This window comes from Daphnia magna, linkage group LG6, assembly GCF_020631705.1.
Source record: "Daphnia magna isolate NIES linkage group LG6, ASM2063170v1.1, whole genome shotgun sequence".
NCBI lineage: Eukaryota > Metazoa > Arthropoda > Branchiopoda > Diplostraca > Daphniidae > Daphnia > Daphnia magna.
The window spans coordinates 5,508,042-5,534,723 of record NC_059187.1 but is presented as its reverse complement, the minus strand read 5'-3'; the positions used below and the strand labels follow the sequence as shown (position 1 = coordinate 5,534,723).

At 39.6% G+C, this 26,682-nt stretch overlaps 1 protein-coding gene and 1 long non-coding RNA gene across 5 annotated transcripts; one reads left to right on the top strand and one right to left on the bottom strand.

Annotated features, from left to right (window-relative positions):
- Positions 1 to 99: 99 nt before the first annotated feature.
- Positions 100 to 1,029, bottom strand: LOC116923117. The gene is made up of 2 exons (XR_006648602.1): positions 887 to 1,029; positions 100 to 589 (listed from the first exon to the last, which is right to left on the bottom strand). It is a non-coding gene; the product is annotated as an uncharacterized LOC116923117 (long non-coding RNA).
- On the top strand, positions 994 to 26,611 carry LOC116922792 (alpha-catulin). 4 transcript variants are annotated; one of them, XM_045175770.1, is made up of 13 exons: positions 994 to 2,997; positions 16,323 to 16,512; positions 18,092 to 18,321; positions 18,680 to 18,889; positions 19,302 to 19,502; positions 19,840 to 20,091; positions 20,293 to 20,701; positions 21,273 to 21,394; positions 21,554 to 21,604; positions 21,682 to 22,104; positions 22,240 to 22,446; positions 22,804 to 22,932; positions 24,728 to 26,611. In XM_045175770.1, exons 1-13 carry the CDS (start codon positions 2,791 to 2,793, stop codon positions 24,863 to 24,865), a joined length of 2,769 nt encoding a protein of 922 aa, XP_045031705.1. In that variant the 5' UTR covers positions 994 to 2,790; the 3' UTR covers positions 24,866 to 26,611. The 4 variants fall into 4 exon arrangements, with proteins under 4 accessions (XP_045031705.1, XP_045031706.1, XP_032785104.2 ...); XM_032929213.2 differs by having other exon boundaries at positions 997 to 2,997; positions 19,837 to 20,091; XM_045175772.1 differs by lacking the exon at positions 994 to 2,997 and adding an exon at positions 10,128 to 11,292 and having other exon boundaries at positions 19,837 to 20,091.
- The last annotated feature ends 71 nt before the right edge of the window (positions 26,612 to 26,682 follow it).

Sequence of the window (26,682 nt, the reverse complement as noted above, 5' to 3'; positions counted from 1 at the left end):
CTCAGTTCTTTGGACTTTTACCGCACGATATTAATAAACCAATGGACGTACGAGGACACCCAGGACACGTTGACAATAACAAAACATAATCAATAGATATCTGTTACTATATCAAGTGGCTCTTTATTAAGACAAAAACATAAGTCTTTGGCAACGCGTCGTTATTCGCCTTTGAAAAAGATCAGGAAAAGTACAAACAATATTTAGTATTGTCTTACACTCGTCAGAATATTGGCTCGGCAACCGCACACAATGACATATACGTATATAGAACGGGAAGCCAGATGCTATTTGGTTGCATAGGGAGGGTTGGAAACGTAGGGCAACAGTGTCTGGCGCAGATAAAAACGAGACGAAAGCAAAGAAGCGAGCTAATACGAGTTCACGCTCTTTCGTTCAGGCTCTAGGTGGTGTGACGCGCATCATTCGACCCCGTGCCGAGCTAAAATAGCATCTACTACATAAGAGCGGGTGTGTCGGCCGACATATGTGACTTCGTCTGTGTTGCTGCGGACGCGTGAGAGTAGCTAAGACAAGCATGGGGAGGCGAGAGCCATGGGGCTCACCACGGGAATGACGTAGGCGTAGCCTGTACACAAAAGAAATCCAAAGGAAATTTCCAGTCTCTAAAATCAAAACTCTTCCAACTCCCTCGTTCAGACACAACCTCTTCTCCTCTTCAGAGGAAGAAGCAAAAAATATAAAATAGAATTTTAAAAAAAATACAACTCTCTTGTTATATAGGAAGCCAAAAAGAGGAGGAATCAAAAAGGGTCGGTGGGAGGAGGAAAAGGTGTAGGATGGGGTTGAAGTGGGAAAGTGGGGAGTTTGGGAAAAAGAGGAACGAAAACACGCATTGGACGCCAAACCTTCCGACGTCTCTCACTTTTTTCTCTTTTCAGTTTGCTGCATTACAGAGCAAAGGATATATAGCGCGAGCTTGTGTGTATGGACGGCCAGCTTCAAAACTTTGAGAGCCCGAGATCAGTACGTACACTGTCAGCGTCGCTGCTACTTGTACGTTTGGTTTTCTGCTGCTGCTTCTACTTGTGCTGATTCTCAAACTAGTGCTACGAATGCCGCTGCTACAGCTGCTTCGTCAGTATATACGGCACTGCGTGAGGCTTGATGTTGCTCATTCGGCGTCGAGTTTCTGTTGAAAGTGGTGAGCCGCAGGAACGTGCAAAAGCTTTCGGTCGCAGTGAGAATTCCTTCACCGAGCTGGGTATTTTGGGAAGAAAAAAAAAAGAGAATAAAAGAAAATAAGAAAAAAAAAACAATAAAAGGAGAAGAAGAAGAAGGCACAATATACTTTACACAAAGGACAGCCAACAGTCGTTGTTGGTGTGGGGCAAAGATGTAAAAAGCCAAACTTATCTTTCGGAGAGTGCGTTTATCGCGTTTACAAATGCGTAGAATCGTTCGCGCTTGTCAACCTTTCCCGGCGCCAGTAACAACATGAAATCAAACGGTAGTGCAACAACAGTCTGCGTCAGCGCTAGAAGTCAGTTTGGAACGTGTTGACTTATGCTGTTGCTTTAAACAATTTCTTTTTCTTTTTGGGGGGGAAGTTTTTTGGGTTTTTTTTTTTTTTTTGTTGCAAGATTGCATTTGAATTCGATTTCGATGTTGATCAGGCGGCGGCAAACCCATTAGGTATTGAACGATGCACTTTTGGTGAGAGGTTGTGAGTGCGCACGATGGAAGAGCAGCCAAGGATAAAATAGGGCGTGGTGTTATCGTTATTTATTTCCTTTTTCGTGTCGACTAACTCAGATGATAATGGAAATTTTAATTCTGCGGCAAGCGCTGTCCATTGGGTGGCAGGGAAGGTTCACCAGCGCAGTCGTTTTCTTTCTGCGTTAGCTAACCAGATTGGAAAAGTCTGAACAGATGTCGGTACTGTGGTATCGCGTTAGCATGTGCCTTTGCTAATGTCTGTGCACGAGTGTCCGTCTGTTGTGCTTCTAGTGTCTTCTGCATCTCTTCTGTGCCTTCCTGAAGCACTTGAGGACGACCGATACACAATCCAGGCTGAACAGATACTTACCTTCGCCGTGCAGTTGGACTGTGCACACACTCACTTCTGTAGTTTTCATGCCTGTAGACGGACGGATCAGCTGGACTATGGATTGCTGTTGCTGCTACCGGTCTCGATCGATATATAGATACCGAGTGCTGCCCTCTTTTCTAATACGTTCGCCAGCTGAAACGTTCGCCAGAACCACCACGGCATCCCGGCGAGTGAATCATCGTTACAACTACGAAAAATAATAGCCCAAGGAAGACAGAGAGAAAACTCAATTTGAATAAAACGAATTGGTAAAGTGAGAATTTAAAAACAAACAGTGATAAAAAAAAAATTTTAAGACAAGTGCGCAAATCGAAAGTACGGAAACAACAAACTCATGAATTTGAATTGAACTGAAGGATTCACACGGGGGATTTTAAATCTGCCCCGTTGGCTGTATGAGCTTATGCAAATCCAGTCCATTTTGATTCACATCAAATAGGCGACCCGAGACGAACCTGAGTGCGTACAACCGAGAATCCATTACTGCTCTGCTATAGAAATACACGAGTAAAAAAAAAAAAGTGGGGAATCGCACAACCGGCAGTATCTTAGCATTTTTTTTTCCTTTTTTTTTTAATAACTTAAATTCACCAACTTTCCAAAGCAGTCGCATTATTCTAACCCACAATTAGGCCCTGAATACAGCCAATGGTTTATAAAGAAGAATTTGTTCGTCAACTATTTAAACGTGCTAAGTGGTCAAACTGAGTGGTACCATGGCTTGCTCTTCTTCTATAGCTACTGGTGTCACTCATGTGGCCACATCATCTTCGTCATTACCGGCTGCCCCGGCTGTCTCATCCAATGCCCAAAGTGGTATTTGTTCATCCTTCGCCAGCCACAACCCTCGGCCACCGGAACGTCACAACCTGCAAATCCATACGAAGAGTATCGAGCAAACACTCATACCACTTGTCACGCAGGTAGGCACATGCAAAGCTATATACCGTATGCCATGCAAGGGGAATTCATGAACGTGATAGGCTACACCCGAGTGTCAGCGTCGGTGCAATAAATTAGCGAAACTATATTATTATTGCTGGTTGTTTGCCCGATGGGAGGCCGCTTTCCGCCAACAACCATATACTATACTCCAACGCCTTATTGAGCTAAATAAAAATGTAAACCTATCGTTTCACAATAACGATGTCCATTTTGTCAGACAAAATGTGTTCGTCTCCTGTAGAATTTCTACTGAAATGTAGTTTTTTTTTTTTACAATAACGTTTAGGCTTAAACGACAACACGGAGTCTATAAAGGCAAACGTATTAGACCCCTATTGTCGATTAGAGTTTTCCAATTGTTTTTCAGCACCCAAAGAAATGTGAAATATACCCACGGTAGATAGAATATAGCTATAGTAGGCTATATAGCTGTTTCCTTTGTTACTAACAGCGAAATTTTGTTGTTTCTTTTCCTATATTTTAACCTCGTTTTACACTCGTTAGTGTAAGACATTCTCCTGCTATAAGCACCCACGTAAAAATGTCAAAAAAAACTGATGGCTTTAGGATATTTTTGGCGTGCAGTGTATAGCTGACATATGCTTTCGCTGTTTTATGTCAGGCTGACCGAACTCCGGATTGTCCCACCAACATGTTTATGTATATTTGAGATAAATATGGGGTATATGTGCTGTGAAGTTGAACTAAAACAACGAAACGAAATCGAAGTTTGCAAATATATCACAGATTTAGTTTGAACATTCCCGTCATACTTCTAGGTGTAACTTAATACGAACAAAGTCGTTTGCTTATTAAAGACGTTTCAAAGGCATTGCAGAAATGTATTACTTGTACAGCTTTAATGAATCTGTTTACTGAGAGGCTGAGCCTCGTGTTTAGGGAAGCTTTCATCTTTCCTTTTAACCTTTGTTCTTATATTGCATTAAGCACTGACATGTTGCGTCTCGTACAGTAACAAGTTGATCTATGATAGAAATCTGATATAGAACATTGACTGCCCTAAGCCAATACAGGACTACTATTCTACAAAAACCTTTTTTTGTTTTTGGTTAAAGAAGATTTAACTCATCCCATATGCCTTTTATAAATTGTCAGTTTGCTCGGGGTGTCTTGCCGTTTGATTTCATACTCAGCTATTTTTTTCAGAAAAGCAGCGAAGATTATTACAAGGGCCGTAATAAAGTTGGACTATTATGGAGGCATTCAGATGGGGATTTAGTATAAGACCCGGTGTCACGTAGCACTTAAAGTTAAACCATGATCATTAAACTAATATATCCATTACACGGTAGCGACTTATTGGCTGTGGTAGTAGTAAGTGCCCAGAAACGTTACACATGATGGAAACGATAAAGCTTTTAGAAAATAGACGAATGATATACTGTTGAACCAACCCCAACATTTTATATATAATTGTAAAACGATCAGTGGAAATGATTTGGTCTTTATACGCAGTAAACAAATGATTTCCTTCCTAACGTTCACTACGAAAGTGTACCAAATTTAGGTGTACGTTTATAGCTGGCATTTACCACGTTGTTCGTAGGTGTACAATCCCACTATAATTTGCGCCCCCAACAATTGGAGTAGGGGCCTATACCAAAAATCGATAAACTTCATCAAAAGTAGCCCCTCGGCCGGTAAACTCCTTACAATGAAGTTGTGCAATAACACACAGTTCGTCATCAAGACCATGGGAAACTATGGTGGAAGGGGGGCGGACTATTCTCAGGTAATCAGTTGTGATGTCACCCAACTTTTAAAAGATTCAAGGGTAAACTAAAAAAATTTCAGGAATTTCCATGAAGGAAGCGCAGGAAGGAAAACAAATTAAAGACCAAATCCTATGAAATTTATCAAAGTCATAAAAAAAAAACAGCTAACCTATACTGTACATGTAAAAACGTTATATAATGGATTAAGATCACTACAATGAATAAACTAAGGGACCATTCATTTAAGGGCATTTACTTGTGTACAGCTTTAACTTTTTTTAAGCATAATGAAGCGCCCTGACTATGTTACAGTGTACAAAGTCCGTCACCTATATATAACAACCAACAAAAATATATAATAACGATATGTATGTATATGTAACAACTGTATATAAACATCTATATTTAGGTATAGGCTACAAACCTTCATTTATCCCAACTCCCAGTTAGCTTAAGCAGGAAAATCTTTTTCAATGTTTTATGTCATAAGTAATGAAACATCTTCAGTTCGTATTATTCCAAGACCACATTCCGTAGTTTATTTTGGATTTGACTGATTTATGTATAGGCGAGGAACTGAAACAATGCGTATTTCAGATATCGATTTATTCCCTTGCAGATGTTTGATCCATTTTTTTTTATTGGAGAAAGACTTAGTAGAAACACACTGTTCCAATTCACCACACCCATCATGGATGTTTCCAGAATTCAAGGGAGAATTTTTATTTTAAGCTTCAACAAGTTTCAGTTTGCTAACACCCTCCCCTACCAGAAGAAACATTTCACGGAAAGCATTTAGAATGATTAAGTGCGCGATAGGTTAATTCCGCTTGAGATAGCGTTCTTCCAACCAGCAAGTGAGTACAACATCTGCTAGATGCACCCCGTCGCTGCTGTATAGGCCCTCATCGGTGAACAGACAGTATTCCGGCCGCCATAAGATATTTATAGCCGTTCAGCCGCACGCTCTTCGAAATCAGAAATGCTGGCTTCCCTATCGGCATGTAGAGTGCAAAGAGCGTTACGTACAAAAAAGCAAGAGCGGCATGTTCAGCATAGTTCAGTGTTTTGTTTTATTTTATCACTCGCGCTCATTCGGGGAGCAGTGGACCTGGGGGAAACTCTAAGTCTCACGCGGATGACAATTTTGCAAAAACAAATGGTTGCTGCAATTGAAACGAAAATAGCTGAAAGCTATATAATGTTACTTTATTTACTTGATGTTTCACTGATGCGTAGTCGATTGCTAATTTTTCCATGTCGACTATATGCAAACAGCATTTGCTTAGGGCTCACCAGAAAAGTTAAAATTCTACCTTCGGGTATATCTTAATACTCAGGATGCACAAAAGACATACTTTTTGAGGCTTCTTACTTGAGAAAAAGATCCATCTAACACATCTCAAAGGTCTTCCGGCTGGCATCTCAAAGGTCTTCCGGCGTACATCTCATAGGTCTTCTGGTTGACATCTTAGCCCTTAGTTCTGCATCGGAACTACACCTTAATGAATGGAACTATCAGGCAGTGAAACCTAGATCCTAGTTCGGAGAACATCCGATGGGGAGGGAATTCACTGTAGCGGTCTAATGGTAGGCCTAGTCCTTGTCATTGATCCTTCATATTTGGTACGTCATCCCAAAGTTTATCGCTAGATGGCAATCCGACCACAAAAATGGCTGAATTTCTAGCGCCCATCTCCTTCACTCTTGTTTTAAATGTTCGCATGAAACCCAAGACCAAACCAAAATTTCGACAGTAATTTGAAACTTTGTGAGAAAAAACAAAGTGGCACGAATTCTTCTCTGTGAATTTTTTATTGACATATTTGAATATTTCAACGGCTAAGTCTACATACAAAATTTCTCCAGATTTCTCTCAACTCCTGTACACTCGAACGATAAATACTTACAACCTCCAAGGTTGCAAACCTCTTAAAACATAGTGCAGTTGCACGTTTTTCTTTTAGCAATTAATTATTAAGTTAAAAGTTCTCTAACTGATCACACATTCCAATCGGGGTTACATCGAAAATAGTTTAGTTATCTAGGAATTTGTTCAGAAATTCATAGAGGACGTCAATAGACTATTGATACGTACTATACGCGCGGAATTTGTTTTTGCATCATCAAGCAAAAGAAATGGCCATAACAGAGGATGGATAGGATATACTTTAGAGGTGAATGGTGCGCCACAGCAGCCGAGTGGCGCTATGTAATGGCTATGCGGCATTATAGTATATAGTAGCATTTTTCATGGTTATGAAATGCTACCCAAAAAAACCAACAAGGAATACCCTAACATATCTGCAGTACGCATTACGAGTGTAGAAAAAAAAACGTATAAGCCGACATGCAAATGTGGGCTTGCTGCATCGACTTAAGAAGGCGGAATAGTATTTTTTAATTTTTTTTTCATATTTTCTATCCGAATACATTACGTGTCAACACAGCCGGTTAAAAAGAAAGAGGGGATACATTTTTTTTCCTTGTGGTGTGGCCCTAGTCGACTTTAACGTGAATTTCTGCATTTTCTTCCCTTTTTTATTCTAATGAGAACGATGGTGGCCATGAATGAGTATTTTTTTTTTTTTTTTTTAGCTTAATGACTGGTAGCAACTTTTTTCTGAATTTCAGTTCTATGCAAGGAAAAGTTTGCATAACTTCCAGCAAGCCCGGCTGATGGAAAACGACGCGATTAAAACACACTGCTTTGTCGGACATGCGCGGAAGCGCGCGCCTACGATGTTCTGGTGTGAGAAAATCACGTCCGGATGGGACGATTAAAAATTCGCTTCGTAGCCATCCTCCCCTCCCCGCATCTTTTGCTTGTATAGTCTAGGCTACATGTCTCTAACATAACTAAACCGCCAGTAGCTAATGAATCAATTGAGATAGATTGTTTAAAGTCTATGCAGATGTGTGAACCACTTTATGCCACTACGTTCTTTTGAAAAAAATAAAGAAATAAATACTGCTGCTTATTTAAGTTTATAAGTCAGCATTCGTGCATTACCTAATTTCATAGTTAGACCTAATAAGCAGTTAGGAAACTTCTTACTTAAAGTCTATAATATGCAAATTGAGTAGCCTAGGCCTATACATGCTTCGTATTTTAGCCTACTTTGATCAACAATCTAATTATACTTGACATTATTATCTATGTTTAACAAATCATTACTTTCCAATTAACACACGACAAGTAAGCTATATACAGTATAATCCAGCGTGCTGTTTGATTACGCTCTTCTCTAAGTATATATCTTTCAGTTTGCAAAACTGCTGCGTTCGTAACACGGAGGTAAGACGGCCTAGCATTTCGGCCTTCTTAACAAGTCATGGAATTCCATTTTGCAATTTTAACACTCTTTGTTCTATATATAGCTTTTATGCCGGTTGCCCTATACGATCACACACAGTTAGGCCCATCTTCACCCTCATAACGTGTAATGGACCCATTCACTATTTACCTACTTTGCCACAACAAAATGTGATCGATCACCACGCACAGCAATAGTAGGCTATAGGCTAGCTCATATTGGATGACGAAACACCTTATGGAACTTGAAGTCGGGAGTCAGGGAATCAAATATAGCCTATAATACCCCTTGCATTATTTGAGTGATGGTTATAGAGCGTTCGGCTGTTGGTGCCCCTAGCTTGTGGCCAGGGGGTCGATCGTGAACAAGACTTTTTTCAATCAGTTTTAAGTAAAGCCTGGCACTTTCAAGTTTCCTTGTATTTTTCACATGTACTGACGTTTATAATAACATTATCTCAACTATTTCGGTTTATTGACTTTTAAATTTCAGGGTCAGGTTTTAAATGCACTTCGTTCGTTACTCATGGGGCTAAGTAATTCATTTTGCTTAGCTAATAAGCAGTCTATCTTCTGTACAGAAGTAATGAACCGTTGCTTCTTCAAAGGATTTTCTAGCAAGTAAAGTATTAAAAAACTAATCCCTACCATTTCACGACATTTTCAGCTCTATATACCTTCAATGGTAGACAACATAAAGAAAGGACAAAATTAGAGTATTTACCGTGTCTTCATTGCTCCGTTTTATCTTGGTTTAGTGTAATGTAATAGTCATTGAAAGTATATAATTAACCAAAGTAAAACCGTGGCAGAAAAACTTAACAAAAGCTTTGCCTTTTCCGGTATACCACTATATATAAGCCGATATTCAGACAGATCTAACAAACCTAACCCAGACAGTTGCTTTAAAAAGGAAGGCAGGACGTTGCCACTTTTCTTATTTATACTATACATACAGTAGTCTATATATTTTTTTATACTCTGTGCTTTTTTCCCCCTTCAGCCTCTCGCGGTTCCCAGTTGCTAAAGCATCGATTTCATCGATCCTCCGCCAAGAACCCAGCGCTGCTGGTGGCTGAAACAGACAACCCGTGTTTTTACTATATAGATCCTTGCCCTTTTTTTTCGATTGCTTATTTTACGCTTCTATACCGTTTATTATGGTTGAATGTTTTTAAAGAAAGCATTTAGCAAAGTATACGGAGATTACAGTTCGTTTGTGCAAAGAATCTCTGAATCGTGTAGCAACCGACCAAATTGCCATTTTGGCATCTGAAAGGCATCAGTTACGTGACTAAAACGGTAGATCATAACCCAATCGATCCACGAAAGTTACAGCAAAACGATGATTCAACCCTGCGATGTAGGGTATCTGTAACAAAAGTTCCGGACAACAACTTGTAGCCGGCCGTTGAATTCACGCACATAGATGTGCAGTTATACTGCATGATGTGTGATGCGATAAAGAATGTATAGGCTAAATCGAATGTCGGATATTATTTATTATAAAACAAGTATATATACTGTATATATGGTATAGGTTTCCAATGCCGTGATTTTTTCGTACCGCTTGACGCAAGAGTTTCTGCAATTTTATGAAATCCAAGTTAGCAGGTCTATCTGTAAATAGGCCTATAGGTACAGAGCGGCTGACATTGAACATCTTTGGTATATAGGCTTATAAAAAACACGTTTGCAAGGCCTATATATACAGGAACAGCAGGAAAGTCTGAAACTTCTCGAGTTGCTACCGGAGAAGATGTATACCGAAGAAATGAAGAGAATGAGAGAGAAGTTTCGAAGGAAAAGGGAACAAATAAAGAATGAGAGATATAGAAAAGGGAGACATCAAAGACGACCAAGAATCAGAGAGGCAGGGGGTAAAAGAAATTGTAGAACGGAAAAGCCGAGCGTGAGCACAGACATGTTCGAGAGCTATACACATAGAAGAAGTGGGCGCGAGCGCAGCACCCGGGTCAGCTTTATTGATCTAAAGGCAGGGACTGAGCCCCCTTTCCTGAAGTAGAACCTATATACAATTGGAACGCTCCACCCATGCGTCTATGGCTCCTCCTGTCCTACCCCCCATCCTTCCTGCCTTCCTTGTGAATCTTCTTGCTGCTTACGGTCGTGAACGAAAGAGTCGACGAGCAGCGTAGGAAAGGAGAAATGGTAGAATACGAGTTGGATTTTATTGGAGGGAAGTAACGATGGTGTAAGAGCCGTGCTTGTGCTAGTTTCTAGTGGTGAACACTGAACAGGGAAACACAGCGAGGTTGAGCTGAGAGCTATAGGAAAAAGAACTGGAAGAGTCTACAGCGCACACGCACCACCAGTTGTGGCTTCACTTTCGTTCAATCAGGTTGCAGTTTGTAGGCAGCGCGATGCTCAACTGTTAACATCGTTCAGGTCATCGGCAAACATGTTATACCATCGTATAACACGACGACGAGACGACAAAATAAACTCGACTGCTTCGACCAAGAAAACTGTTCAGTGAAAAAAAAAATAAACAAATAATAATAAAGGAAAATAACGCGACAGTCTTTGCCCCTGGACCAGCCTGATCGGAAGTGGAACCAAGTGGATAGTAATTGAAAAAAAAACTAAAAAACTGGGATTATTCTCCTATTTTTCTTCCGAAGAAAATTTATTCTAATCTCATATCCTCCCTCAGTGGCATTTCGAGTGTTGTTTTTTTTTCACACAAAAGTCGTGTCGTTCGTCGTATTCGACAACCAGCAGGCTTGTGGCAATCGGACACACGAACCAACTTGTATATATGCTCACTAGTATTCCGGTCCCAGGGATTCCCTATAGCCCCAGAGACTGTTTCTCCATTCCGTCGTGTATTAAATATATTAGCACGTGAGCTGAGTACCGTCGGCGATTCTTTCCTCTCGTCTGACTATCGTCGCAAGTCTGTTTTTTTCATCGTTCAAGTATACACATAGTGCTTGCCCTTGCTCTTTCACTCCGCCATTCTCGTTCGTCTATTACCAAGATTTCTTTACGTGACGACGGCTCGGAAAAGAAAAACAAAAAAGAAAACACGTCGGAGGATATAGAAAAAGAACGGAGAAAGCAGATCAGCAAACCTCGTGTTTATTGGAGGGGGGTATAACATCACGCAGTGGACGTGAGAAAATTACTGATTGAACCCCAGACGACAAAGTGTTGCTCCGTGCCCGACGATGTCGTCAGCAGAACACAGCAGAGCGGTGAGTCTGGTAGCTCTAAAACTTTTTATTTCGTTGCCCAGGAGATATTTTGATTTGGGTCCACGTGCCAGCAACCGACTCGCATCGAATCGCTATATACATTTGCGATTCATATGAAACAGAATTAGGACATTCCCAGTTGATTTTTTCTTCTTTTTCTGCCTAACTTGGGCAAAATCACGATGTTTGGCATAACTGCAAGGACACACGTCTAGATGTAAATCGCACACTTTTAACCTACATTTTGGTCTATAGCATACTGTAGGCCTACATAAAAAAAAATAGAAAGAAAATATTCGATAAAACGTCGTGGAATTCAAACATTACGCATCGGTTATTGGCAATGCAACGCAAACATTGAATCATGCCGTTTCAAAGAACTTTGATTCATTCATTTTCATGTTTACTGTCAGCACTGCAATGTATAGAGCTTATCAAGGTTAAACTTTACAGACGGGAAAGATCATCGAGTCGATCCTTTCCTCTATAACTCGGGCGTTTTCATAGTGTATAAAGGGAAAACCCGCTAATGGTTTCCTGATAAGCTGAATTGCAAATGGATGAATCCTTGATAGAATCGTGGCACTGGCGATTGACTTATTATTCCGCAGTGCATATTAGTCAAGTCCAGAAATTTTGCGTGCACACTTTATTCACTGTCCCCCAAGCACCCCTTGAGGCAGCGCTGTAATAGGCTAGTTTCTTGTGCGCTTCAGGCAAATGGGCCCAGTTGACGAGAGCTGGCCCTATACCAGCGTGACTTAAGCTTTAACTTATACATATACGAATATAGCCTTTTATAAAAGTTGTGATGCAGGAGCGTGTACCAAAATGTACTGTATATATCACATCAACAAAATGGAGCTTTAAAAAATAAAAATCACTCGCGTAAAAAGCTGATTTTGATTCATCGCAATCAAGTGCTGATATTCAGCTACCCGCGCTCTCGTGTCTTCGTGTATCGAACCGAACGTATGCATTCTGCTTTTCCATTCAAGTGACTATATTACTCCACCCACCGATGTATACCTCTTCATTGTCTTTATGGACTTGACTTGCTTCCCCCCCCCCCCTCTTTTTTGGGTATCTTGTTTGCTTTAGCACATTAAGTTGGTGATGGTGCATCGTAGCAGACAATCATCTCAAAAAGTGGCTGGCAACTGTGCAAAGGGACATGTTAGGGATCTGTATACATCTCTCGTTTTGCCTCTATGGGAATCGATGGGAATGTACTAACTTAACGTGTGATAAATGTATAATATTTGTCCATTAGTCTTCGTTTGGTATAACCAGCTCGTTTGCCTTTTCATCCTCATTCTGACATTTCTTTTTTTCCTATTGCTTTTCCAATCATATTTACTGCTAGCCAGTTTGTCTCTCTCTCTCTCTTTCTTTCTCTTTCTCTTTCTATCTCTCATTCTCACTCCTTCTCCTTCCCTCCCTATTAATCAATAAGTTGGACTATTGATTTCGCAAACCTACGAGAAAGAGAACAGACACAAGAGAGAAAGATAGCGAGAGAGAGGGAGAGAGAGAGAGAATAAGAGAGAATGAGAGAAAATGAGGCGAGGAGACAGGAGCGTGAGCCTCACGCCGCTGACATTCTCAGATATAGCCTCTTCATAAAGCTCTCGAAAGTCAGATTAACCCGGCGACCGAATCCATGCCCACCGTGACCTGAAAAACAACTAGAAGCCAAGCCATGCAGTTTGGCTTGCTGAATGGTCTAGCGTACACTATATAGCTTGTGATCATATCAAGAGAATGATACAAAAATCTCTGTGGATGAGACTTGCGTGTATAGCATATTCAACGTTGACTATTATAGATATATAGCCGTATTATCAGACCTGGTTACACTTGATTTATTGGGCTTTACTGCTGCAAGAGCTGACAAAATAACCAATTATCAAATCAATCAACTGTTTTCGAGAGAGGATCTACATCGATGAAACAATCTGATCAGAAATATAGGGCAAAGCATTTCTCTAAATAGCTACAATCTCTCGTCGTTGCTGATGTAGTGTCTCCCTGGTGACTCGAAACAAAGCCCATGCTAAGTGACTAAATTGAGCGTTATCGATGTAATGCCACTGTCCTTATATATGTGCGCCCCTACAGACCATTCGTTAGTATACAATTCGTACGCTATAAGAACTATTTACGCAACGGGAGGTTGCAGTTGTACGTTCCGTTGTTTCCTTATAACAGCCATTCAGTCACGCGGAGCATTAGTCCACATGGATGGCTAGATAGCTAGAGATTAATGCCAACATGGATATTGAATACGGAAGAAAGAAACAAACAAAAAATAATAATTTTGATTACGTATATAGGAAAACACTTTGGATTGAGTGCAATTGATATCAGGTACCTTTGTCCTACGGAAGCGTCTCAAAATAAGTAAGAATTGCTGCCGTGCCATCAAAGAAAAGAGAAAACAAAAATGGCTCAAGGGTCATTGGGTTGTTTCCTCTTTTTTTTTTTTTGTTTCTAACGCAACCGCTTGATCGATTAAAGTGAAAAGAACCTTTCAACAGGAAATGGGAAAATAAAAATGTCAGTGTTCCATTTTTATCGTTACGCTCCGTGCAGTAAATAATATACGGTCAGGTCCAACGCAGGTACCGTATTATATATATCTACTATCTATTGTTAGCTTAGACGAATAAGGAACGTCCTTCATTCTTTTTTGCCATGTTCAGATTTCCTGGCATTTGTGTTGACCGCTATGCAGTGTCTGGAATGTTTTGCGAATTTTTTTGGAAATTTTTCGAATTCCCTCAACGTTAAAAGTCGCTTGAAAGTTTAAACGCGTCCACACAAGCGATATTTGTTTTTGCTGCAAGTTTCACAGCGAGAATTTAGCTTTCAGATTTTAAAAAGTTTGTTGTTTAGTTAACTCAAGGACCAAAACAATAGCTCATGACTGGTGTTAACCACTGCTGTCCAAGTTGCAGAGCTACTTGGTTTATTTCACCACAAGCGTCGCAGCAAAGCGTTGACTTTGGATATGTTTAACATCTGGGACAAGGTGAATAACGAAATAAACAAAACTTACAAGTTTTATTGCACATTTTATAGTCACATGCACACACGTTTTTGCAGTAACTTTAGTGGGTTTTGTTTCAAAATATTATTCCTGGTATATAGCCTACACTTTAAAATATACTTAGACTATGATAACATTCCCCCAAAACGTCAGGAACGCCATGGTAGGCTATCACTCTCAAAAGCTTGTATACTGTTTTTGCGCCGGGAGTAGCCTACAGCCAATGTTCAGTTTTGCAAAAGAGGATTAATGGAATTCCAGAATGTAGTGGGCTAGGCTACGTAATGTTTGAGAGGTAGCATATCCTCTTTACCGAATTGCGTACAGTTTCCCATCCCAAATGGCCTTGAAGAGTTTAAGAATATAGGCCGTAATTGATGAAAATGAACGAGCTTGACACAATCAATCGAAAGAAAACAATTAAGAATGATTAAAAAGCTAAAACTGAATTAGAAGATAAAAAAGAAAGGGAAATTCTGCTGGGCCTATTACATCAGAAGCCGATCACTCCCCATTTGATTTCCATCAATTTAGTACTTTGCCACTGATCTATATCAATATCAACCAACGTTTTTTTTTTTATGCTAGCAGACGCATGTATTTAAAAAAAATGTGCAAAACTTTTTCAATCGCAGAAGCACAAAATAAAAAACGAGTCTGTAACGATTTTAGTTGAAAAAATAGAACAACAAAGCATACAGTAGAATACACAGTCACTATTGTCGACTATTGTACTAAATCCGGTGCAATAGTTAGATTTATCGTGTACGCTCCCGGAAACAAATACCATTTTGAATAGCGGGATTGTCATCTACAGAACCCTGGCTTCTTCTGCGCCACTGGCAAATGTAAATGGGGGGTCCTGAGGTTCAATCGCAACATATAAAGAACAACGGCACCGCCTTCCTCCCGATATAGGCTACTATATTTATAGCAGGTAATCTTTCTCGACATCTTCTATGGTCCACAACATGCCAGTATTTTACACGAACACGTTATCCTTCATGGGCGCACAAAAGACTTGAAGTATACCGATACCAGTGAAGAGTGATGTATGGGCCTTCGGGGTGCAGTGGTTTGCAAATCCTCGTTCAGATCGAATCCAAATGCGGATCAAACAAAAGCAATGTACATTCCAGGAGCAAAATGGTCTACAGATTGAAGAAAAAAGAAAACGCAAGACGTGGGAATGAATAAACTATAAGACCGTATGCAAAAACACATTCAAAGCATCCACCAAAGTGTTTGAAATTATATATACGTTTGACTCTAGAGACTAGTATATACTAATCATTATTCTAAAATGATTCGTCGTTCATTGAGAATAAATTTAACATATATTTGGTTATATATAGATTGCAAATGATGCTGTCTCCGCCGGGTAGTGACTTAATTAATTATGAAAAGCCAAAATACCCAACATCTTGTAAGAGCTGAATTGGAATCCAGCTTTAGAAGCAGTGACGCGAGCGATCCGTGTCAAATCCAGTCCTCATTAATTGTTTTTTATTCTCGCTCCTTGTGGCCTTCTTCCTCTTTGGGTATAGGAACCTGACAGCCTGAAAGGAAACAGAAGGAAATTTAGCGTGTGAGGGACCGCAGACTCATTATACTTAGGAAACACTTAGCCCACAGTCTATAGCTGATGCTGTGGGTGTTGTCTTATATTTGAATCGCTACCGCAGATTCCACATGAAATCAAAAATAATGAATTTTCATTGAATATATTGATTTTGCAGGGGAAATTAGGGAAAGTTATTCAACGTTATGTTTGACGAAAAAAAAATCTAATCGTTGGCTGATTAGTTTTTTTTTTCCAATTTGACGCATTGAATTTAGTTTGTTATAACCAGCACCGACAGTCCAGTTTTGAAAATGGAATGGGATGTATGTGATCGGATGTTAGAAATGAAAACAAGTGACTAAAATAACTTTTTTTCTATCTTTTTGCGCATGTGTTTTTTTTTTTTTTTTCCAGATTACGACGCTGGTGTCGGCTCCCGATCGACCTTTGAAGGCTGAGCGCTCCCGCCGAGCATTGGGCCGTGTTGGCCGAGCTGTCCAGGCTGCTGTCGAACGATTTGTATTGGTTGGTGAAACCATTGCAGATGACAACAGTGAAATCAAGCTCGATATGTATGAGGCCTGCAGGGAAGCCCGCCAAGCAGGTATGACCAAATCCGCTTCGTTCACACAAATTCGTTTAAGCGAAAAGTGTGATTGATCTACATTCAGAGAAGAGAATGTCAAAGTAACTCTCTCTCTCTCGGTAGATTGATTTTCAAACACTGCTTAAAAATCATGTGCTACGAGCGATTTGAAATTGAAAAAATTCACACACAAAATTGGGAAAATGAAACGACGAGTTATCGTCACTGAAAAATAGCGCTATTGATTAGTAACCACGCGTATAGGTTTTTTGGGGCACAATAAGGATTCCAAACAGCAGTTTAAGGCTTCCTTCCTATTTATGGAAATATGTCAAAGCAATTTTGTAAACCAGTAGAACACGACTGTTTTCTTACGGGGTATTGGGAATGTCGTCAGTCGAGTCCTGTATTACTTCCACCTGAAACAGATAGCCTACAATTGACGAACAGGACTTAGACGGATTTTGTGAAGCCAGTTGTGTACCGCAGCACACCAGCGGCGACTTCAGCAGACCTTATTCACTTGAAACCAAAAATTCTGGCTTTTTGACAACTTCATTCCGTAAACAACACTTGAAAAATTTAGAGCATAATAATTCGAGTGGCACATTAGTTTTGGGGCATGTAGAACTCATAAATCTCGTTGAGACTCTTGGTTACATACGTCGGTAGATCCTATATACCAACCATATGTTTTATACGGTCTCATAGATATTTCAGTGACTATATATACTATAGGTTGAATGATTAAAATTTGGGGAGGGAAATGCTAACAAAACCATCTAAAGATTTCAGAAATCCAGGCAATAACCCTTAGTCTTCTTATTGCGCTGGGTTGCATATTGGTTGTAGCGTCATATAGTAAAATGTATCTACACAAAAAATCTTTTGACTTACTACGCAAATATATTTATAAATTTTAAAAAACCCATAAAACAAACGATTACGTCTAATTGGAAATGCCCGTCGTGTCGTTAGACCTTAAAGACGTTTTTTCATAGCAACAATAAGGCAAGTAGGCTACGTTGTCTTCCTTATTGTTATTAAGCCCTGCGTACTGGTGCTGCGGTTGTAAATAACATATTGACTTTTAAGTATAGGCATTTTGTTATTGTAATCAAGCAATTTCAATGTCGGTCTCGTTTTCTATCAAATTTTATTTTTCTCCGGAAGACCGAAGTATTTATTTATTGCTATAATATTTTTGATTTTTGATTTAAAAAAAGAACTATATTTAACATGCAACGTGCAGGAAAAAGTAAAAGAAAATTGAAACTGCTGATTGACGCACGTGAGGGTTGTGGGTTGCCCTTCTAACTAGAACATGCCCAAAGAAATCTAGTTTGACTAGTAATCCTCAACTTTTATTTAAATCCGACAAGCCGTTTAGCTGGGGGGGAGGATGTCAATGTAAAGAAAAAGAGTTTTAGTTCTACTGGTGACTGACTATAAGTGTCTATACCAGAACTTGGTAGGCTTGAGTAATCCCAATGGTCAGGATTGTTATATAGTTGTCCCGTGTACCGATATTGCATTAAATTACTGTAAATTACATGAAATGGTGTATTTTGGCTGACGTTGCTATCTAAAATTCTAGGAATCGCCATTGAAAAGCTTTGTGAACTGCAATACGATGAAGCGCAATCCTGCTGCACGGACGGAGAAACAAGTCCATCAGGTGGAAGCGGTTCGATTGTCGGAAACTCTGCAATTGCAGACAAAGGTTCAATGGTACGAGCCGCCCGATGTCTCTTGGCGGCTGTCACCCAAGTTCTCCTACTGGCTGACACTATTGTCGTCAAACAGCTTCTACAAGCCAAAGATAAAGTAAGTTGATTAAATTGGTTTCTGAAACGAGAGAGCATGTGAGTTTAGGCTATCTACTCTCACGATTACCTGCCGAAGAGGAGTTTTCTTGTATACAGGATAAAGACTTAAACATTATAGATTTTTTTTAAAGCCAATCTTTGAGCTATCTTTTACGGATTTTTTGTAGAACTGGAATAAGAACAATGTGCAATTAAAAATCGATAGCGAGTCTTTGACGAATTGAGTATGTGATTTAGTGATGACGGTTTACGATATTCAAATAGACGTCTTTAATGTAGCCTAATAGTATGTCTGATTAGGACACCGTTTCTCTTGCTTTACAATTGTTATTATGTTCTTTTTTCACCTTTTTCAGGTGTCGAATACACTTACCCGTTTGGAAGGGGTGAACAATTTCACGGAGTTTGTTAAAGCCTTCAGCCAATTTGGAAATGAAATGGTCGACTTTGCTCACGTGACGGGAGATCGTCAGAACGATTTGAAAGACGAGAGGCGGCGAGCTCAAATGAGCGCTGCCCGAACCATTCTTGAACGTTCCACGCTTATGCTTCTCACTGCCTCAAAGGTAGGTCTTAGGTCTAGCTACTTCCTGATTTGTATTTCGTCTGTGCAGTTCTCGTTCACAGGTGACTTAAATTATCGTTTCAAATTTGTTTATCCTTTATAGTCTGTTTAAAACCAAATATGATATCTCTTTAGATTATGCTTAATATAGCCTACACATTTAGTCTACTAATATAATATACTGTAGGAACAACTATTTGGCTGATTGCTGCACTTTAAATGTTGCCTAATGTAATAGGGAACATTTGAGATGTTTGCAACGCGAGTTAAGAAAAAAATTTTAAAAACACCGGATGCTTAAAAGAGATTCCCCGAAAAAATGACCCGCTTTTAGGGAGGCATTTCGTTCATTGTCGACAAAAAATGAATACCTAAATTAGAAAAAAATAAAAATAAAATTCATATTTTCCTAGACGTGTTTGCGACATCCAGAATGTACATCGTCTCGAGAAAACCGTGACACTGTTTTCTGCCACATGAGACGTGCCATTGATCTCGTTCATTACGTTGTCAAAGATGGTCTTTTACAAACCAGCAGCGACCATGCAAGCAACGACGTGCGCCCCACTGGAAACGGTTCTAGCTCTTCACCAGCGCCCAACCAACCCAAAGAGGTAGGTCAATACCTTAAGCAGCAAATAAAACAATATACGACACACCACATAGTCTATCCATTTCTGTATAAAAGAAGCCCGAAAAGAGGCAAAAAAATAATATTTATTTTGCCTGCAGGCTACTATTGCAACACAATTTGGAACAGTATATAAATGTACAGTAAATATACTGTATATATCAATCGTTTTTGCATCTTCGCGAGGCTCTAACACGATTAAACTTAATCGCTACCCAATTTTGTTGTCTGTCGTTTCGTATATAATTGATGCGATTCCGCGCTGTTCTTCTTTTATACTACAAAACAAATGTTGCATTCTGTGTATGAACGCAAAGGAGGATTGGGACGTCTTGTTAACGGCGTGTGGAGCAATACAGCAACTTGACGACTCCGTGGAGATGACACGGCTTACATTGGCTCCAACGGCTTGTCGCGAACGTTTGACTTTGGCCCTGAACGCAGCCATCGAACGAACGCAAGATTTCACCGATTCGGCCTACACATCACACGAACACCGCGAAAACATACTGCTCCTGTGGGACCGGGTTAGGTCGGGGCTATCTCACGTCATTCGAGCCGGAATAAATTTGGTATGTAAAATTCTTACATTCTTACAAGAGTCAACATTTTTGCCAGTTAGGCTACACGCATATAAAATAGTACAAAACAAGCACGATACAATGACGTAAAACTATACCCAGTTTGTGTTTCATTTTTGAAAATGTTGATATTCCCCAAAATTGTAAAACTATAAGAACGATTGCGTTTTGTTTGTTTTTAAAAATCATCAGGAACAAAGAGAAAGGCATTCGCCAACAGAAGAGCTTGAAACGGCCATCAGAACGCTGTTGCAGTGTACTCAGGAATTACGACTTCAACTGGAACAAACGGCTTTGGAACAGGCAGCAGATCTATTGGCCTCGTCGAGGGAGGATGCCGATTTGATAGGCCATCTTCGGGCAGCCGCCATTTCACTTGACGGTGACAGGTTCGATGAATGCGGTGAGCGCTTCCAAGAGCACGTCGATCATCTGCAAGAAGTCTGTAAGCTTCTGCGTCACGTGTCACCGACCGAAGCCCATCAAGTTCAAGCCAAGTATGCCGAGATCACCGTTCGCATTTATGGACCTCAAATGCTGACAGCCACTCATACGCTTTCGCTTTATCCCAATTCCAAGATTGCCAAAGAAAATTTCCAAGGTACTGTATATGGTTGATGGCGTTCCTTTACACTAAAATGGGAAGAGCTTGTCGTAAAATTTATAGGTCCCCATGTTTCAGAATATTTCCAGATTGTATAGGTTTGACGTGGCATGAATTTGAGACTCGGGTAATTATAGTAGTTTATTCCGATCCATTGCTTATTATTGATTTTCCAAAAATTATTTGTAAGATTTTCTGCAACAAAACTCGGTAATATTCAATTCTCAAAATTGTGATACGCTGATTGCATATGCAGTGGGCTTGAAACCCCGCTTGAAACGAAATCTTTGTTAGATTATATACACGTCCGTGAAGCTATTTGATCAGCTTAAAGTGCTTAGAATCCCCATTGTATAAGTTGAGCTCTGCTGTTCCACTATATGTGTCTAAATGTCATCATTCAAATCCCCTGAGCAATCGGTAATCATTTATTTAAGTTAACACACGTCATCATTCTATCTTTTTTTTTACACGAATATTACCATTCGTCTGCTTTGGCTCAACACACCCGGTGCGATGTTTTGCTATGGCTTGACTTACGCGCTGACAATCACCTGTCCCGGTGCAGTTTTCTCCGATTGCTGGCAAGCGTTACTTAACGACGTCACCAACCTGGCCAAAGAAGTATCGGAGCTCTTACAAGACCGCGCAACAGAAAAACATGTTTACATGTCTCTTCCTCGACCAGGCGTAAGGATGTTTTATACTGTTTGGAAATTGATCACATTTTCGTATAACATCTATATAGAGCCTGCCATAAAAGCACTCTTGTAAATGTAATAATATCCAGTATAGTAAAACGTTTTATTGTATTTATTTTATATTTATTTTTTAACCTTTATTGCATAGAAACATGGGACCACTAGTAAACCACTAAAGCCGGGCAAGCTCGACTCTGAGGTAAGACTGCTGAAATTTTGAAATGTAAAATCATTGGTTTAGTATAATACTTTACAATCAATGTTTGAAATAAACAGGAGCAAGCGAAAATAGCTAAAGCTGGTTTAGAAATGAAATTGATCACAAGCGAAATGGACGCCGAAACGGACAGATGGACGGAAGCGCATAACGCCGCACAACAACAAAGTGTGTCTGCAAGAGGAATAGAAAGAGAATCAGCTGTTGGAACGGCCAATCAAGGAATGGTTGGTGGCGTTGGCAATGAAGCGGTCAGCAGTAGTGGACCCGGCGTGCCGGTGAGTCCCACTAATGGCGGTCTGGACGAGAACAATGACATCGTCAAAAGGGCGAAGAACATGTCTTCAATGGCCTTTAGCATGTATCAGTTCACACGGGGCGAGGGCACGCTCAAGACGACGCAGGATCTCTTCACTCAAGCAGAATATTTCGCCGAAGAAGCCAATCGGCTGTATAAAGTGGTCAGGCAATTCTGCTATCAGGTATATATACGTCTATATCTTTATCTATTTCATTTACTACAACATGAAGAAGTTGGAAAAATTGCCATCAAAGCAGTGATGGAGCAGAAAGAAACCAGCAATCAAATCTTGTATTTAATTCAATATTGTTGTCAGGTGCCGGCTGGAACGTTGAAGAAAGAGTTATTGGACTACGTTGATCAAATTCCGACGTACGTTCAACAGTTGCAGTTCACCGTGAAAAACCCGACCGTTGGCAAAGCGGCGACCTTCACCAAAGTGGACGCCGTCATCCAAGAGACGAAAAACTGCATGAATTGCGTATCGAAAGTGGTCAGCACTTGCTTCGAGTGCGCCAACAAGGTTATTGCTTGTTTTTCCAATCTGTTCTTGATAGTTCATAGTTGTTTCTATACCATCCTAGCGCACCTAGCTATTTTAGATTTGTCTTTAACTTATCGAAAAATTCTTTATTATTCAACGAAACTCTGTTGAATGACGCGGTTCGATGCAAAAGGTTCTATTCCTCGTCATCATTGATATTTGGTTAATAGTCTATATTCATCTAATGGGGCAAAAGCATAAATAATGCACGGTAAAAAAAATAGGAGAAGACGAAAACTTCCACGTTTTGAAAAGAACGAATGAATTAAGATTTAAAAAAAAAAACAAAAACAAAAAACAGATGCCACTTTGGGACTTAATTTCTTCAAATTTCAGCATAACTTGTATATGTCGGACACATTGGTGTCGGAAACCATGGCAAGCAGCACAAGCGAGGACCATCATACACCTTCGCCGTCGATGATGTCCAAACCAGTCAACGACATTCAGTCCAGACTAGGGAAGGTATTATACCCGTAAACAAAAACAAAACAAAATGCAAACGTACAAAAAGACTTGAAACATAAAGCAAGCCAAGCTTCCCAGCGCATCAGAAAATGCCGATGTTCTACGTCCTAGTCGCAGACCTTCCCTTTGTGTTTCTGTTGTTGTGTTTTGTTTATCGTTCTTCGTTGAACACCGTGAAAAAACATTTGAAAAATCAAACTCCTCTGGTGTCTTCCGGCTTCTGCTTTCAATATTCATGTGTATAATGTGCAACAACAACAAAAAACGCCACTGTGTCTGCACCTAATCCATTGTCTCGATAACAAGTTGGTTCATTTCTGAGTGGTGACCAGTACGTTACGTGGCGCCAATGAGGAAACTTGCTTGTATGAATTCTGCTTTTCGTATTACCATGAAAACCAAAAAACAAAATGCAACGAAAAACAAAGCAAAAACAGAAACCAAAACCGAAAAAAACAAAAAACAAAAACAATTGTTTACGTAGGCCTATTTTCAACAAACAAAGGCTTTACGTTCTAAGTAGGTTTTTGTTAACCAGGAATCCTGTAAACTAACCCAATTAAAAACAACCGCCACATCGACGGTATCTAAACGCGCTACCTTAGCTTTTCAACGAGTTTTTTTTATCTTTTTTTTCTTCTTTTGATTAATTGAATGAGCACCTGCTTTCATGTGGTTTGCATTGAAAATCGACAAATTAACCGAACCTCAAAAGAAAACTGAGGTCTTTGTATCGATGATGCTCCCTTCAACGGATGGTTGTGAAGTCCGGTATATATAGCGCTGAAAACCAGACTCACAGCGCGTTTCATTGTAACGTTTTAGAAGCCACCTGTAGTCGTCTATATCTCGTATATAATGATTATACGTATACAGCATATTACATAATTGATGTCAATCTGTCACGCTGCCACATAGCCTGCCAGGCTTTGCTGCTACTTGATGCGTCTCGTGATGTTTGTTCGTCCGTTTCGAATGAACTTGTTGGTTCAGTGTATATAACTAGACCACTATAAACTAAAAATTAATATGTACAAGCGAACAATGTGGCGATATAATGCACGGCCGCTATAACGCATTCGGTCATTAAAAGTAAAATTAATTTACCTGTGCTATTCAAGTATTGCGACAAACAGAAAACGATTATTTGTCGTCATTTTGTCACGCATTCTTGCTGCATTTTTTAATTATTTTTTTATTTTTTAAATTAAAATTCTTTGTCTAGTCTTCTTTAAAATGTGTCCTGGAGTCACTCAGATTATTCTTGGACACGGAGAACCGAAAAAAAAAAAATAAAAAATAAATTGCATGATTTCAGCTTTCACGCTGAGTGAACTTTGAAGTGGGCCATTGACGGCGTTTCCGAGAACAGCGCACTCACAAGTGTCAGCCGTTCATGGAACTGCTATTGAACATAGTTTACTGTGCAAGTAAACTACCGTACTTGCTTACGTGCGTTTTGAACGGTAAAACCAGATGATGTTAATCCCGTCCGTACCACTGTAACATACAGTGCGTTACAGCATTTCCATATACGACGTGTGGTGATGACCCAATCTACGTTCATAATGTCCATAACGTGGCGAGCTTTTTGTATTACGTATGCAAAATAAGTGTTTGCCGCAATGCAATTAGTTGAACGTGATTAACAGTTTGACACCTGCTCGGTTTTTGCACACATTAATGAAACAAAACAAAAAAACTTAAATGGCCATGAAAATTTGATTAGTGTGATTTTTATTTGTTTGTTTAACTCCTCGTGTCACTCAATGCGTTCGTTGTTCTCCTACAGTACAACCTGGACTTCCGTGGATTGTCACCCCGTGGGCGCTCTCCAGGACAGCGAGGTGACGACGACGGCGGTGGTGCCGGAGGTGGGTCGGAAGGTGGCAAGGCGAGTGGAGGGGCAGGCGGTGACCCGTCCATCTGACAGTTTGGGATGGCCCGAAGGGGCAAAGGGGATTCACGAAGGACCCGCGTTTCATTTTTGCTCTTTTAACAAAGCCAAAATCCTGTCATAGCAACGGCTAAATAACCAAGACAACAACTACAAGTGAAACATTCGATGACAAACAAATTTCATTTTCGATATGAGAGATAGTCACGATTTAACAACAGCATACCAATTACTATTACGGTGGGCAAATAAAAAAAAAACGCGGACGACAAAAAGACATTACCTGCAGGTATCACCTCCATCAAAAACAAGTACACAATTAAAAACTGGCTTGGTCAAGACAATTGATTTCTGTCGAGATGTACTGTCTATACTATGTTTGCCGTATTTGCACAGTTTGATCGAACAACGTGAATATTTCACCCCTTCCTTTTTTGTTATTTAACGGTGTTACGACACTTTCATCTTCCACTCTTGTAGGCTATTTATACGGTCGACTCGTAAACAAGACGGAAAAACGGTTTAGTGTAGTAATCAAACGATAGAGCACTGTTTGAATTCTTTGTTGAGGATTTATACGTAAGATGATTGTACACTGTTAGTCGGATATGCCTCTTCCCACATTTTTTTACCACCTGAAATGTTACACGTATTCGTTATTTACGGCCAATCCAGAGAGAGGAAACTGTTTAAAATCGATTGTGCAATTTACTTGAGTCTACCGTAAGAGCTCGTAGCTGTTTTGTTTTTTTAACTGTTCCAGTAAAATTTAGGTTAATGAAAGAAAAAAAGTTGTGAAGTTTAAAAAAAAATTACAATTCTATTTCTACCCAGGTAAAAAAAAAAAAGAATTTTCCGATTTTAGAATCACGTAATTCGTAAACGGAATTCTTGCTTAACGACGACAGTTATAGTTAGAAAATGATGGTGAAACGTTATCTGCCTTGTTTCGTAATCCAATTGAGAACTTTGAAAATTCAATGACGAAAGATAATTATTCACAAATGATTAATGGAGACGGTAAGAAAAGAAAAAAAGTCTACCAAATTATCCAACACTGAATGATGACATTATCTTCATGTTATACAGTCTTAGGGACAAACTTTGCCAAATTAGTTATAGTCAATTCTTTGAATGAATTTATGGAAAACTGATCGCCAATACCTTAAAAGACGTCAACGTTTTGTCTAAATTTCTCTTTAGATTATCTACTCCATATTGGTGAATATTAGTTGACACAAACCTATTCGGGAATGTTTTTCTTTATTTCTTCTTCTTTTATTATTCATCCAGCACAGGTTTTTCATGTTCAAGAATATCTCAAAGTGTGGATTCTGTGTCTCCCAAGTTGTTGATTTTTGTAAACGGATGGATAATCACTTAATTGTTCGGCGATTGTTGTTTCGGTTTCTACCATTGTTCCATTTCTTCAGATTTATGGTCTTTCGATGTTTCTATGTCATCCACCATTGTTCGCCATTGCGTAATGAACTAAATCTGCCTTCAGTGTATATCTCTCAACCGAATGTTGTTTATTGTCATATAGACTATGTTGATGTTTAAGAAAAAGAAAAAAAAAATTAACGAAGCACGGTAATAATGATGGAAATTTATTTGTTCACTCTCACCATACAATCAATCTTCGTTCAGCTGTTGCATGTAGGCAATCTGCCACAAAAATATCTACAGTTCTATGACGAGCCATCTGATGTGTAATAAATCTGATGGACGTGCTGTAAATTGTGTTTATGTAAATCAAATAAACAAATTTAAAACATATTGAATGATATCTGGTACGCGAAACATCAAATATCCAAACCAGATCGCCTGAACAAAAACTTCTGTATTTT